Here is a 16644-nt window from a genome sequence, read left to right on the forward strand (position 1 = left end):
GTGAGCATCCAACAAAGTCAGCACAAAATAGTGGAAACAGGTTTAGACAAGGAATTAGGGAAGACCTGGATTCAAAGCCCATCTCTGACACCTAGTAATCATATAGAGGTGAGTCACCTTTTCTGAACCTTAGTTTCCTCAAATTGAAAATAGGATTAATAATCCCTATAGCACCTTTCTCATGGGCTTGTTGTGAGGATCAAATGGCATGTACCAACAAAAGATCAATCAACGAGTAATTAGAGTGTTCAGACTGGGTTATTGGGAGGGAAATAGAGATCAAGAGGAAGCAGACTTGGGGGAGGGATAGGATTAACTCAGTTTGAGTCATGTAGATTTTGATGGGAATGGAATGATGACACTTGAGCTCAGGAGAAAAGCTAAGGTTGGAGATATAAATTTGGGCATTATCCATTTTTTTTTTCCTAATTAATGCCATGGGAATAGAAGAGGTTGATATGGTAGAGAATATTGAGTGAGGAGGGAAGAGGAAGAGGGATAGGAAAAGAAGTTTGGAGAAAGCCTGTGTTAAGGGGGCAGGAAGAAGATTGCTGAAACAAATTTTTTGCTTTTTATTTTTTATCCTCTCATGTTCTTCTGTGCATATGGCAATGTAGTTTTTCTTTTCTTATCCTGTATTTGTTTAAAATAAATAAGTAAAAAAGAAAAATGAAAATTAGATGTTTTTTAAAATGGCATGGTTCTTTAAAAAGGATGAAACATAGGGAATCCTCATTAGGTGTCTTTGTTGCCAAATTCTATTTCAGAATATAGTCCTAAATTACTATCAAGGTTTTAGGTGGTAACATTTGCACTGAAAACTTCATTTTTCTAGATTTCCTTCTATAAACATACAAATCGGCATAATGCTTAAAGGCTTACTAGTGGGTAGGTCTGTAGAAGTCATCTTCTACTTAAGAAGTAAATGAACTATTATGGCTGTCTCTCTCTGCCAAATGGTTAGGAAGCATTACTTCTTGGAGGATGAGGAGGAGGAGCCCAGAATAGTTAAATCCTCAATATTTACTCTTTACATCTTCTCCACCCCCTTTAGAGGCAATTGATGTTAAGCAAACAGCTAGTAAGTGTCTGAGATGGGATTTGGACTCAAGTCCTCCAGACTTTAGAGCTGGTGCTTTATCCACTGCACCCCCTAGCTTCCTCTAATCTTCATCTTTTAATCTATTTTTCTAATCTGCCTTTAGAAATGCTAACAATGTCTCTCCCACCTTGCTCAATATAGCAATAAAGAACTTACCTTTTGCTACAATTTATTCCCTTCTAAATAACTACTCTTACTATTACTCTCCTCTGCTTATCTCTCTGAATGAGGACTCCATCATTTCCCCTTATTTCTTACTCTTTTCCATCATTCACAGATCAAAGAACATGAATCAGAAGCTGCTTTCTCCTTCCCTACAAATCCTAATATCTTTAGTTTCAATACTCAAACGATTTAGGATCAAATGAGACTATTTATAAGGCATTTAGCACAATGCCTAACACACAGTAGGTACTTAATAAAGGCTTCCTTCTTTCTTCTTTCCTCCTGAGGTTCTAATTAATCTTGAATAGAAATTTCAGAAGAACCTTTTTTGTTGGTTCTCCGCCTTTTAAGGGAAGCTAGGTGATATAGGGGATAGAATGCCAAGCCTAGAATCAGAAAGATTCATCCAGCTGTATGATCCTGGGCAAGTCACTTAATCCTGTTTGCCTCAGTTTCCTCATCTATAAAATGAGCTGGAGAAGGAAATGCAAGCCACTCCAGTATCTTTGCAAAGAAAATTCCAAGTGGGATCACAAAAAGTCAGACACAACCAAAAAATTACTAAACAACAACTGCCTTCTATCTTTTTCCTCTTCATTCTCAAAACAGTACTACTTTAGAGTGGTGGCTGGTGGCTTAGTGAATGGAGTGCTAGGCCTGAACTTAGGAAGACCTAAATAAATACTTACTAGTTGCATTATCCTGGCTGAACAAGTCATTTAACTTCTGTATACCTCAGTTTCCCCAACTGTAAAATGGGAATAATACTAGACATACCTTGTAGGGTTGTTGCAAGGATCAAATGAGATAAAATTTGTAGAACACATTGAGCATAGTGCTTAGCACATAGTAGGTGTTATGTACATGATTATTCCCTACCTCCCCACTTAAAAATTCATTGATTTTAGCACAAAGCTCCAAATCTTACACTGATTCCTACTTCTCTTCTTAGCTTGGCCTGGTAGTCAAAAAAAAAAAAAAAAAAAAAAAGAATGTTCTAAAAGTCATTTTTCCTGGTTTATTTGGGTAGCCTTGGCCAAATAACTCAGTGTCTCTGGGTCTTAATTTCTTCCTCTGGAGAATCAGACATTTACACCAGATGACCTTTATGGTGTCCCTTCCAACTCCAATGTTCCCTATGAATATTGTTCAACCACCACATGACTTATATAGCTCAATTACCCTTGAGCAATTAGCCCTAACTACTCTGTTATTCCCAAACATTCTTCCCTCTTACAATCTATCCATTTCATTCTCTACCATTTTACCTTTCAAAAAGACTGAAAAATCTTCTACTTGTCTTGGGCCAAATTAATCCCCTCCTATCAGTTACAGCTCAAATTGCAAGACTTCTCTGGGTCTTGCACTAAACAGAATGCATTAAACACCTTAAATCCCTCCTAAAATAACAGCTACCAGTGTAGTGTGTATTTATACACACAGAGAAACATATACATTTATGTATGTAGACACATACACCTATGTCTACAGATATATATGCCTAAATATATATGTATACACCTACATATGCCTATGTCTGTAAATATACATATATACCTACATATACATTTATAGACATGCACAGGGACATTTATACATATGTCCATAGACACAATCTACATATAGATGTAGTCTATAATACATATAGATGCACGTCTATGTCTGTAGACATGTTATATAAGTACTTTGTATAGCTAGCTATAGCTATGTATGCATACCTGTGAGCCTGTAACTATTCAATTAAAGGGACAATGTGTGTAGACTTATTTTGCCTGGTCCCAGAGAAAGAAAAATAAATACAAACAATTTTACACTCAATGAAAAGGGAACTCCCTCTTTTTTCCCTCTCCTGAACATTCCCAACAATTAAACTACCCAAAAGTAGAATGGCTGCCTCCAATGTTATGGGTTCCTCTTCCTTAGAGGCATTCAAATGAAAGCCAGATGACCTATCATTGGGTATATTGAGGAGGGGGATCCTTTTACAGGTATAGGTTGTGCGAAATGGTCTGAGGTCTGTTCCAGCACTAAACTTCTATGACATTGTGATTAGAAAGAGTGATGGATTAGCAAACAACTGAGCTTCATGTCCTGGCCCTACTGCTTACCAGTCAATTAATCTCTCTGAGCCATATTTTTCTCATCTCCACAGGTATGCTGAACAGATGACTTCTCTGCTCTATGATCCCTTCTGGTTCTAATATGCTGTAAATTGAGCCCTATTACAATGTCCATTACAACAAAACCGTATGTAGAAAGAGATGTAATAACTCACTCATGTCATACAATGTTCAATCTCATTCTGACATGCTCCAGTTCTCTCCATGGATCTGTGATCTTGATGTGATTATTCCCTCCAACAGTGCAGCTCTAGACTGTCCATTCATGTCCCTCCCACTACCCAGTCATATCTCCCAAAGATTCACCAAAGGAGGTTCCTCTCAGTGTGTTTGGAGCTGTCACAAGTTCTCTGGTGCGGAACACAAAGACTTTCATTGATTATCCTTTGATCTTGCTTCATGATCAACCCTTTTTTAATTCATATTTTTTATAATTCATAACTTTATAATTTTTTCATTTAGAATTTTTCAGATGACATGGCTTATACTCCACAACTCCTGTGTGATTCCTCATTTGCAATGGACTAGAATCTGCTTATGACCACCACAGACTTCTAGGTGTGTCTATATGTATTATAGACCACATCTACATGTAGCTTGTCGCCATATATATATCCATGTCCATCACCTTTTCTGTGATTCTCAACTTCAGATCTTCAGAAACTAGAGCACGAATGGCTCACAACCTCCCAACATCACTAGATGACAGGCTTTAGCTGGCACAGTGGATAGAGGGCTCAGCCTGGAGACAGAAGGAACTGATCTCAATTCTGGCCTCAGAAACTTACTAGTTATATTACCTGCGCAAATCACTTAATCTCTGTCTCAACAATAAAATGGGAATTATAATAACATCATAACTCCAGGGATATTATGAGAACCAAATGAGATAATACTTGTAAACCAATTAGTATCATGTCTGGCACATGGTAGGAGATTAATAAGTGCTTGCTTCCTTCCCCGTTTCAAAATATTTTTGAACGTTGGTCTTAGGTTTCAGGAGGAAGCTCAGAGGCATTCAAAACACAAGACAATTTCTCAAAGCTTCTCCTGTTCAATTCTGGACCCACCTCATCGTTCCACCATAAAATAATTTTAGTAACACCTTGAAGTTTATTGTAATGGAATTTAATATTCTTTGTTCATCAGCATGATTGCTGCTTTTTTTTTTTCTTGAGACAATTGGAGTTAAGTGACTTGCCCAGGGTCACACAGGTAGGAAGTGTTAAGTGTCTGAGGCCAGATTTGCGTATGTCTTTTTTTAATGTTCTGTTATATATTCCCTAAAAAGCAATAGGGATAGCGGATAGAGAACAGATCTTTGAATCAAGAATGAATGAAAAGGTTTTCATTAATAAAAAAAGTATTTGTCATGGGTTAGTCTCTACTCTCACTGAGCTCCCAATGTAATACAGGAAGACAACATATAAAAAAAATCCAATAGAAAAGCCCAGTGACCTTTTAAGTGTAGGCAAAAGAGACAGTAATGAATCTTTTTTTTTAGTGCCATTTCTATTTACCATTCAGTAATTCCGAGACTTTTGGTTGTAAGAATGTTGTTTTTTGATTCGTCAATAGCTATGACTCTTGAGGAGGGGAGGGATACAGAATCTTGAGAAACAATTGCCAGGTCTCTCATCTCTATAAGAGTTATCTCCCTGGACAATACTTGGGGGGCATGTAATGGTGATAATGTTGCTATTCCTAAGGCTCTTGGGCTTACCTGCTCATAGATGGCAGTTGAGCTTCCCTTCGTGGTGATGGAAATGTTCCTCTTGATGAGGGCTATTGATAAAACCCTAAGTACAGATCCCGTTTCTGATACTTATCAACCATGTCACCTTAGGCAAGTTACTATGACTATGAGTCAGTTATGTAAATAAAATCTCTAAGACTCTACATTTCAGAGAAGATGCCAATCTGCTTCCTTCCCAGGAGCTCTCTCTCTACTAATGAAATCCAAGGTCTATCACAAACAAAAAAGGTAGGAGCAGGGAACTTAGTTCATTTAACTTTTCATGGTGCTATCTTATCTTTAACACATTCAGTGCCTTCCTATTATACAAACTTTGTAAAGGCATGAGTCATCTGGGTAGGTTCATGGATTTAAATCTGGAAAAGATCTTAGAGACTAGTAAACCCAACCTCAATCTTGTGTAGATGGAGAAACTGGTGAACAGAGAGATTAAATGACTTGACCAGTGATTACAAAGTTAAGATATATAAAGGAGAATTTGAACTCAATGGGAACTCTGTCCCATTATTATTATTATTTTTCTATTTACAAACTTTTGACTTCTTCTACCTATTGACCACAAACCATACTTCCTAATTTTTTGCCACCTTCCTCTGTACCCATTTTCATGTTGAGTTTCAAGGAATATTTTGACTTTTTTTAAAGGAAGAATTGGTCAAGTTTTTCATAGGTTTTCTCTTCTTATTTATCCTCTTCAATGATGATTGGTACAAAAACTGCAATTTTTTTTCATTTTGCTTCTTTCTTATATTTATTTTGGTCATAGTAAGGTCCAGTGAGCAGGTATACTAGGAAACAATGTTTCATAGAGTATTGGAATAGAAGGATGCCAGATCCTTCAGTTTCTTCATTTCATTTCCATTTCTAAAGGGAGGGCCTGTGCAAGCTGGCCTTCCATTTGGCAAACATTCTTTTGTCTTCTGGTTTCATTTATTGTGAGAATGTCTATGCTGATGGTGCAGTCCTTCAAGGTGTGTGAACTAGCTGGCCACTGAACAAATATCACACATTAAAAATAACAACAGCTAAATGACGATTCTTAGTCAAAGTTCCTGATTTTCTTTTTCCATCATCCTGCCACTTCCATTGTAGAAGTGAGATGAAAAAGACTGCTTCAGATTTGACTGTTTGGAAATATGGTGGGTGATCAGAACAGAACCCACTTGGGAACAAAGCTGAGATTCAAAAAGCATTTATCAAGCATCTCTGAGGTCCAGGACACTGGGCTTTAGAGATATTTAGAGTTATGCAGAACAAGGGAGATGCCTAAGGTGGGGGCTGGCCAAATGCCCCAGTTTTCTAAGAGGAGAAGAAGGGAGACTTTGCAAACTAAAGGAGAATAAACTCTAACCAGATTCTTGGCCTAATTCTAGAACAAATTCTTGCAGGAAAAATTTTGAGAACTTGGAGTGGTAATCATTACTACAAGGTCTCATGGTTAAGGACAAAATTATACCAAGCTAAACTCATATCCATTAGTGGGATATGCATTATACTGCTGTTGTTGTTGCTGTCCAGTAATTTCCAGTCATGTCTAACTCTTTGTTTCTTTTTCTTTTTTCTTTTTTTTTTTTTTTGAGGCTGGGGTTAAGTGACTTGCCCAGGGTCACACAGCCAGGAAGTGTTAAGTGTCTGAGCCAGATTTGAACTCCGGTCCTCCTGAATTCAAGACTGGTGCTCTATCCACTGCGCCATCTAGCTGCCCCTATGTCTAACTCTTTGTGACATCATTTGGGGTTTTCTTGGCAAAGAATGATTTGCCATTTCCTCTTCCAGTTTATTTTACAGATGAGGAAACTGAGGCAAATAGGGTTAAGTGACTTGTCCAAGATCACACAGCTAGTAAGTATCTGAAACCATGTTTGAATTCATGAAGATGAATCTTCCTGACCCCAGGTCCAGCATTTTATCCAATGTATTACCAAGCAATCCCAAAGTATTATGCTAGCTATTATGAATATCCTGGTGGACAGTGTAGAGAAATGTGGCTCAGTTCAATGAGGTAGGTTCAGAACCAGAAGAATAACAAGACCCAAGATTATTTATTAAGAAGATTAATATCAACCTAGAAGTGTTTGAAGTTCTCTCTTTGATGAATTTGATGAATTCTCTTAGCTCTCAGCTCTATTAATAAGCTGAGAGAAAAAAATGGCATTTTTATTGATTTTTCAAATGACATGAAATTGGCAGAGATAATTGATGTGCCAGGTAATAAAATTGAGATTCCCCAAAGATCTGAATAGACTAGAAAAGCAGGCAAAATCTAATAAAGGTGAAACTGAACAGAACTCAACAAATGCGAACAGCATTACTTTCTGGAATAGATGTAAAGTTCTGCAGTTATATTAAAAATAATCAATTACACCAACTGGGGATGATGGGGAAATTTTGATTTAACTCTGATTCATATGCACACAAAAGTCTTTGACATTCAAATTGACTCCAAAGTAAGTGTGAATCAAAAGTGTGACATGGCAACCAAAAAAAACCCTAATTCAATGTGAGGATGAATTCATAGAGTTATTGTGTCCCAGAATGAGGAAGGTAATACTCCCACTGTATTTTTGTCTTTGAATATGTGTTTAGTTCTGGGCACCACATTTTAAAGGAATTGGCAGGTTTAATCTCATCCAAAGGCAACAAAAAATTTCATTTTACAGGAAATTTGGTCATCTTGCATTGTAGTGTTCAGGATAAGTATCTGCAAAAATATCACCAAGAAACTATTTGCATTTTAACACTAATATCTGTGACAGAACAGCTGGAGATAAAGTAATTCTCTTAAGAATTTACAAAACACTCCAAATTAAACTGACATAAACTTTGATACTGTTTTCAAGGCAAAGGTGGCAAACTATGTTGGAAAATATATAAGGAAAACTGGCAAATTATGTTGGAAAATATGTTTCAGGAATAAAAAATGAGAAAAGCCAAAAGTTCGTAGACTACACCAGAGCTTCATGCCTCTATAATATGAATACTTTCTTTGGGAAAACATTACAAATAGGCAATGAGATGGAAGAGAGTTGACATGCTCCCCTGTGGGAAACTACACTTCTTTCAATGACCCTAAGATTTTCCTTGTTAAAAAGGTCCTTTTTTTTTTTTTTTAAACAATATTCTTTCAGTGATATCTCAAAGGGCAAATAAAGAAGCTCATGTTGTTTATAAGCAAGCTGCCATGTATTACTAAGAGAAATTGCATAGGAGAAGTGGGGATAAGATGCCAGCAGAAAAACACATGGTTATGAAAGCAGGTGAGCCAGACATAGGGAATGAAGGATAAGTGATAGGACCGCATATCCACATAATGCCCAGAGATTTAGAGCCCTTCGATTATTGATTGGGCCTCCAGTGATTAAATTTATTAGAGGATATCGACAAGAGTCTCAAAAGTGAAGAGCACTAGATAGGGTTGGGTTGTAATCTGCCACACCAGTGAAATCACAAATACCTTAGCTAATGGACAGAAATATTTAATTATATGCAAGATATTGTTTCCAGGATTAACAACAAGATTTGCTCATAGATGAAAAAAAAATCCTCTTTACCAACAGAGGATTAGAACTTAGTTTTTATTCACATGAAAATGACTAAGGGTTTTTCATTAACTGCAAGGTCAACATGAATCAAAATTATAACTTGGCAGCCAAAAAAGCTATCATGATTTTCGGCTGCATTTGTGAAAGAAGAGTATCTAGAATGAAAAAGGATCCTACCATGTATTTCCTTGGTCAAATACATCTAGAGTCAGGATTTACCTTAGTCAGACTACATTTGGAGGATAGTGTTTGCCCAAACCTGACTCAGACCAGCCCTTCTGTGATCCTGTTAATTCATGTTTCATTGGTAAGAAATGAGGTTCTCAGAAGTCATTTGCAGTTAAAGGAGGTTTACTTAGCCTTAGTGTAGGGATAATATTCAACAAGGCTACTCTGGCATTTAGCTTGGGTGGACTCCTGGTCTTCTCCATACAGTAACATCTGGTCAGTAGGATAGGGTGTGGTAACTTCTGATCTTGGGACATCTCTCAAGTCTGAAAGGTCCTAACCTCTATTGGGTGGATATTTTAAATGCCCTTAGGTGACCAGGAAAACTGAGGTCAACGGAGGTATAGAGTGAGCCTTGGACCTTCACCAGTCAAGTTCTAAAAAAATGGCAACCCTTTTGAGAAAAAAAAATGTCTAATATGTTGTGGGGTGGGGAAGAACCCTAGTAGATATTGATTGATTTTAGAATATATGTCAGCAAGCTGGTACAGATCAAGTCAAAAGTAACCAGTGGACTTCAAACTAAATTATACAAGAATTGGTTGAAGTAGGACACTAAACTGCAAAAAAGGTTACTTCTGAGGATGGGAAAGGGGTGGGAACCATAACATTTAAATATAGGACCTGAGAAGCAGGATTAGATTTAACTTTTGGGGTTTAGAAGAAAGAGTATAAGTTACAGAAAACCAATTTTTAACTCAATGTAAAGATGAATTCCCTAATAACTAGAGCTATTTTTAAAAAAATTAACTACCTTGAGTTCCTTTATTCCTGGAGGCATTCAAAAGCAAAAGCTAGATGACTAATTGATTAAGGAGGCTGGAGAAGGGAAGTTTCACTTCAGACAGACATTAGGCTAACTGATCTCCGAGATCTCTGAAATCTCTAAGATCTCTAAGATCTTGAACTCTAGGACTTTTTGAGTTTAATAAAAACACTGAAGGGATATTTCCAAGCTGATTTCACAAGATTTATTGAAGTCTAATCTGTTACTATGCTCATAATATCAACTAAATCAATATCTTATAATCTGAAATTCAGAGTGGACACCAGACCTGAATTTCTCTCTGATGCTTAACCCCAGATGCAAACAGTTAACCAAATGGTAGCTAAGTTAGAGAAATAAAATTTTCAAATACAGAATTTCTATTGAAGAAAGAAAACGTAACCAGCTTAACAATAATAAAAATATTGATTCAAAGTTTTTACCTAGAACTTAGTATGGGGAACTCCTTCAGCATGTCATTATGATTTTCCTTAAAGCCTTTTTTACATAAAACAGGGCTCCAGAGTGAGTCTAGTGGTCTTTGAATTGGCATTTTCAAGTCAAATTCATAGTGTACAAAAACCCTATATTTTATAGTGACAGCTTAGAAGTCCCAGACTTTAGCTGGCAGAAAAAACTAGGTAATTTTCATGCTACTCTAATGGGGCTTCTTTGCATCCATCATATTGACACGATAATCATTGCAGTAAACCTAAAGAGTTAGCTTGGAAGTTGTCCATCTTATAATACACTAAAGCTAACAAACTTATTGTAGATTATTCAGCTGAAATATTTATCACCTGACTTCCATACAATGGCATTTAATTCTAAATTTATGTATGGACTAATACAAATAGATTGATTTGGGCTTTAGTTAAATATTTTACCAGTTACCATGAAGCCTATGAACTGCCAACTTTGCAAACATCTCTACAGAAGGAAGGGAGGGAGGAAGAGAGCCAGGGCTGGGGCAGGGGGAAGGAGGCAGAGGAAGGGAAGGAGAGAGGGAAAGAGGTAAAGAAGGAGAGAAGGTGAGGAGAGGAAGAGAGGGAGGGGGGAGGAGAGAGAGAGAGAGAGAGAGAGAGAGAGAGAGAGAGAGAGAGAGAGAGAGAGAGAGAGAGAGAGAGAGAGAGAGAGAGAGAGAGAGAGACAGACAGAGACAGAGACAAAGAGACACAGAGAGAGAGACAGAGAGACAGAGACAGAAACAGAGAGACAGAGACAGAGAGACAAAGAAAGAGAGAGAGACAGAGACAGAGACAGAAACAGAGACAGAGACAGAGAGACAAAGAGAGAGACAGAGACAGAGACAGAGAGAGAGAGAGAGAGAGAGAGAGAGAGAGAGAGAGAGAGAGAGAGAGAGAGAGAAGAGAGAGAGAGAGAGAGAGAGAGAGAGAGAGAGAGAGAGAGAGAGAGAGAGAGAGAGAGAGAGAGAGAGAGAACTGCATTAACAAAATGACAAGTATGGTGAAGAAACCAAAATGGGACAGAGTTCAGGGTAAAACTTGAATCAAGTTGATTCCCTTTAACAAGAATTGTTACATGGATATGTCCTTCACTTATTGAAAAGATAGCAACATCCACTTTTTTGAAATCATTCTTAATATTTTTAAAAAAATTCCATGTGAAAAACTCATATTTTGAGCTTTCTAGTAAAAAGAAAAGAGTTGTAGCATTTCATTTTTGAGATATAATCTTGGAGTCTAATAGCACTATACTTTAGGATCATTAGAAAAAAAATTAAGGAAGTGGGGGTTCACACCCACTTCCCTATGCTTTAATTTAATTCCTGTTCAAAAACACATTTATAAAAATACTGAGATCCTTAGTCTATCCCCACTTCTATCTCTCTCAAAAGCTTGCTTAAATCCCATTTTTTTGCACATTACTGATCGAGAAGCACTAAAAATTCTTTAGAATGGAGCTGAATAAATTAATTCCCACCCTTTCAGAGTTATCCTTTTATAAACTTTTATTTTATGAAAATTTCAGTCACCCATTATCTTGATCATGTAAAGGCAAATCAATTTTACTCCATAAAATGACTATTATTATTTTCTTTGGGAAAGGAAATTCTATTATTGTCCCTTTTCACATACACAATATAAACATGCATATATGATTGCTTAAATTTAATTAAATAGTCAAAATAAGAAATAAAAATATTTCAGGCTAATAAAGCAAATGAGAGTATTACAAATATCACACCAATTAGGTCAGCCTGTTTATTCTAATGGGAGGGATAAAATGGAAAACTTAAGTTAATTGAGATGTTCAAGTCTGGTTTTGTTTTGTTGTGAGAGTATGGGTTTTGATTTATTATCCTATTTCTGTCAGAGAGAGAGGCAGGCTGGCATTATGGATAGGACTCTTGGTCTGAGAGTCAGACATAAATTCAAATACAACCTCTGACACATTCTACTGTGAGACACTGAGTGAGCCACTTAACCTCTCAGTGGACCCAGATAATTCAGTAATTCCACTAAGTTATACAATTGTTCCTGATCTGTTTTGGTAGAGGTAGTTTCTTTGCTGAGGAGTTTTTTACACAAGAGATACCAAACTCAAATAGAAAGGAGGCCATTAAACATACCTAAGGATTCCTGCTGGCTACACATTGATATAGTTTTAAAATGTAATATTACCTGTTTCATTGTATTTTCATTTTCTTTGTTAAATGTTTCCCAATTACACATTAGTTGTTGCTATACCTGACTATATTGTAGGACACCTGAATTCCTGATGGCAAGTTTGACACCTGTTTTACGTAATGACATTCACAGGTTCAAACAAACAAACAAAACCCAAAACAAAAGTTCAAAAAGTCATTATCGGATAAATTAAATATAATAATAGTATGTCTCCTAGGATTGTCATAAGTATTCAGTGAGATGTCATATAAAGTAGTTGTCTACTCCTCTAATTATTATTTATTTTCTTCCATTTAAGTTTTAGTTTTTTTTCTTGTTAACTTCTAGGGAGAAAGACAATTCAATTGAAAAATGATTACTATTATCCAAGAGTAGATAAAGTAGTCAAAACTGCTCCTCCTAAAAAGCCTGAGGACTTGAATTTTCTACTTTGAAAAACCTATTCAAAAGGTATGTGTAAATGTAAAACATATAACATTCTACAAGGCACTTAAGCAAAAGAATGAGCAGGCAAATTCACAGTCTGCTTATATCAGATACATAATGATAAGAAAGTGAAGACATGCAAATAAAAGAAACTTCTTTAAATATGTATAGATATAGATAAATGTACATACACATCATATATACATATGTAGATATACACATTGGTATGTGTATATATTTTATGTATTATGTGTATATATCCATACATCTATATCTATCTCTATAATTTCTATTTACTTCCACAGATTAAGATAATAAAATTCTTTTATATTTGGCCCTCTTTGCTATCAACAAACAAAGCCTTCACATGTTACTGAAAATGATAACTTTGATGGAATACTGCATTTGCAAATCCTGTACCATAGAATGTTTTTAAAATGGGGACATCGTGAGTCAAATTTCCTCAGTTCATGTCATAGACATTTTAGAAAACAACTTTAGGAGTAAAATTACTTTTAGTCATTATTCTTTTAGGGTAAGCTTTTTAATGTTTTTGAGAGAGAAGGAAAATTGCTGCCTATAAACTAATTTAGTCACAGGGAGACCCCAAGACACTCTTTGTAATTTGGTCTCTGATTTACAAGAATTCAACTCGGCTTCATTGATCCCTGTACTACAAAGTACTTAAGTAATGATCTCCCTTTTTCAGTTCAAGATCTACTCTGGTTGCCCAGACGATATATTTTCCTTGTGTAAACGTCCAAGGAATCTGTATTAGAAGTACTGCACCCAAATGATGTCAGTTTGGTTTAGACAGAGAGCCCGTCAGTTATTCTAACTAAACTTTTATTTTCTCCACTTCAAAGTTCCTGAAACCAACTATATTAAACACACAATTTGTATATTATGAAACAGGTATTATTTATTGCCATAAATCATGATTTCTGCTTCATTTAGAAACCCATGTGAGACATTCTGTGGCCTTCTCCATTTCAGTGCCAATTTTGATTTATTGGGGCTTACATGTAAGAAAAAGAAAAATGAACATCTTGAATGGAAAGGATTTTTCCTATAAATTAGCTATCATGACATTTACCCTAAAAAATGCTAGTAATGTGGATCTGAACCACCACATATGTGTGTCAAATTATTTTTACTCCTGATTAAAATGACAAATGCTTTGATTCCAGTTCCAATCAAAATATTTGACTGGGCCAACCAAACTTAAATATCCTCACTAATAACAAATTGTAGCTTTAGTCACTGTTGAGTTGTTTTTTTTTTTTTTTTTTTTTTTTAAGGCTAAATAAAAACATAAGTTTTCTTCATTTACAACTTGAAAAATATACCAAATGTTGAAATATGGCTTTATTCAAAGTATTTTTGTGTGTTTGACTTAAACCAATGAAAATAAGCCAATGTACTGTTCTCATCACTGTCTAGCACCCTGACATCTCTAAAAGCAACTGTACTTTCAAAATAAATGGCACCTGTCATGCTAATATTTGATCATTTGGATTTGTTTTTGAAGCTGAGTAATTTTCTGATTTGAAATATTTATTAAGAAACTGGAAAGGTCTAATTAAATTTATTGATACATATATCTTGTGATATATATGTGACCCCTTATTAATGTTTTCATCTAATATACAAAATTCTACCAAAAATAAATTCTTGCTAAAAGAACATTGCAAATGACCTTTTCTGTGTAGTTTTATTCCAAAAATATTGCTTCATAACTCTCAAAAAATAGTATAAAATAGGATGCAAATCAAACTGCTGAATGTTTTTAGACTTATTCCTAAATACTTTAGAATATTACTTTTCATTTATCTTATATTTATTTCAGGCATTAATCCTTTAATTTTTTATTGGAAATCCAGAGCTTTAGAGACTTGTCTAGTATTCACAGATGCAAAACTGCCTTATTTCTGAGATGTTACATGTCTTTTCCATTATCCTCTCTACCTCCTTCTACTTTTGATTATTTTAAACAAAGCTCATGGTACCATCTTGATTGGGAAAGACATTTCTACTACTTTCTACATATGACAAGGTCACTCAAAAATATGAAAGGAATGTTAACAGAATCCTCCTTCCTCCAAACCAAAACAGCCTCTCATAGGAAACTTAGCAGTTCTCCTGTCCCTATCCTTTCCCACAACACACATGTACAAATTCTATAAACCAACTGTGGACCTACCATATGGGAAGTGGTCATACAGAAAATATACTACTGTATTATATGACAAAGAATTCTAAAATTCGAAATTCTTCTGCATGGGATTATTTCTATGTATAGCATGGATACAAAATTCTAAATCCTCATTTTATTATACACTTCTATGAAGATCAGGGCCTCTTAAACTTTCTCTACTTGTGACCCCTTTTTGTCCAAGAAAATTTTACATAATCCTGAGTATTTGAAATAGATATACAAGTCAAACATTTACTGATAACAAATCATGATTTCATGATCTCAACATTCAGTTATGAAATCCATGGACCCAGTGTAAGAAGCTGGGATGAAGATCCTTGCCTTTCTCCCCCTCCCCTGTCCTACTTTTCTTCCTTCTTCCATGCCTGTGAATATGTATGAAATACTCCCCATTCTTGATTTCTTAAGAGGGACATTATAAAATCAGAAGTCCAGAAATCCCTCTTTTCCATCCCATCCCCCAACAAACAACAATGAAAACCACTGCTTAAAAATAGCTCAATTGTGATTCTTTACTGTTTAGATGATACTTTCCCAAGCTTTGTCTCCTTTCATTCTTGCAACTACCCTGTGAGATCCACGAGGCAGGTAGTATTTTCTCAATTTAATAGATGAGGAAACTGATATAAAGTGGTAAAAAAAAAATAAAAAATATTTGTCTAAGGTTTGCAGAGCACTAAAGGGATAAGACCCGACTTCTGATTCCCTCCTAGTTTGGTGTTCCATATGGGATCTGTATAACCCCTGAGTTGCATTTTTAGAAAGCAACCTTCCATGGGATACCTGAAAAACTCAATTTGCAATTGATAATAGACCCTTGGGCTTTTCCATGCCGGGAGAAGGGAAGGACAGCAACAAATGAAAAGATGACTTGGAAATGACAGTGTGGTAGAATGGAAAGAACACAGACTGTGGAGTTACAGGCACTGGGTTCAAAAGGAACCTCTGACACTTCCTACTAGAGTGATCTCTGGCGGCTCTCATGTCAGGGCCTGAATTTCTCTGTTAAATGAGGAAATTGGATAAGAGAGTCTTTGAGGTTCCTCCCAGCTTTACACTTTTAATCCAAAAACTTTCCTTTCCTCTTATTCTTCAAATCCCACTACTTTTCAGGATCAGTATTGAGGTGCCCCCAAACTACTGAAAGAAAAAAAACAATAACAATAACCTTTCTCCTTGTTAGAGACTACAGTTTTTCTCTTACTCTCTAAGAAAGAAAGCCAAAGTAGCTAACTTTTAAAAGCTGGTCTTGTGATACTGTGATAGGATTCCTGGTTCAAAAGTTCTTTAAAGGCCAACCTTCTCCTTTTACAGGGGAGGAAACTGAGGCAGAGAAGTGCCGAGATTCACCCAAACCACACAGTTAATAAAGATGGAATTTGAACCCAGGTCTTCGGACTCCAAATTTAAGGAACTTGCTCTTAAACCAGTCTGACTCGCCTCTTGGCATAGGCAGGAGCCTTTAGAAAAGCATGGGCCCGAGTAAACCCTGATTTACCTGCACCAAGGTCATCTGGGAGCCTAGGGCCAACAGGATTTTCTCGGTCTTGGTGGGGTATGGATTGTCCCGATGCTTGTAAAGCCACTGTTTGAGGGGCCTCGCCATGTCCTGTAGGGCCTGCCGCTTGTGCCTCACCTTTCCTCCGTTTTGCCGAGCCCTGGGAAAACCG

The 16644-nt window shown here is 36.2% G+C and overlaps 1 protein-coding gene across 6 annotated transcripts in view; it reads right to left on the bottom strand.

Annotated features, from left to right (window-relative positions):
* The window catches only part of MKX (mohawk homeobox), a 99796-nt gene that overhangs the window by 77185 nt on the left and 5967 nt on the right, over positions 1 to 16644 (bottom strand). For all 6 annotated transcript variants that reach the window (XM_074266998.1, XM_074267001.1, XM_074267003.1 and 3 more), the window contains exon 3: positions 16473 to 16632. In XM_074266998.1, the coding sequence (XP_074123099.1) occupies positions 16473 to 16632 (160 nt within the window). The remainder of the gene's footprint in view (positions 1 to 16472; positions 16633 to 16644) is intronic.

This window comes from Sminthopsis crassicaudata, chromosome 5, assembly GCF_048593235.1.
Source record: "Sminthopsis crassicaudata isolate SCR6 chromosome 5, ASM4859323v1, whole genome shotgun sequence".
Classification (NCBI taxonomy): domain Eukaryota; kingdom Metazoa; phylum Chordata; class Mammalia; order Dasyuromorphia; family Dasyuridae; genus Sminthopsis; species Sminthopsis crassicaudata.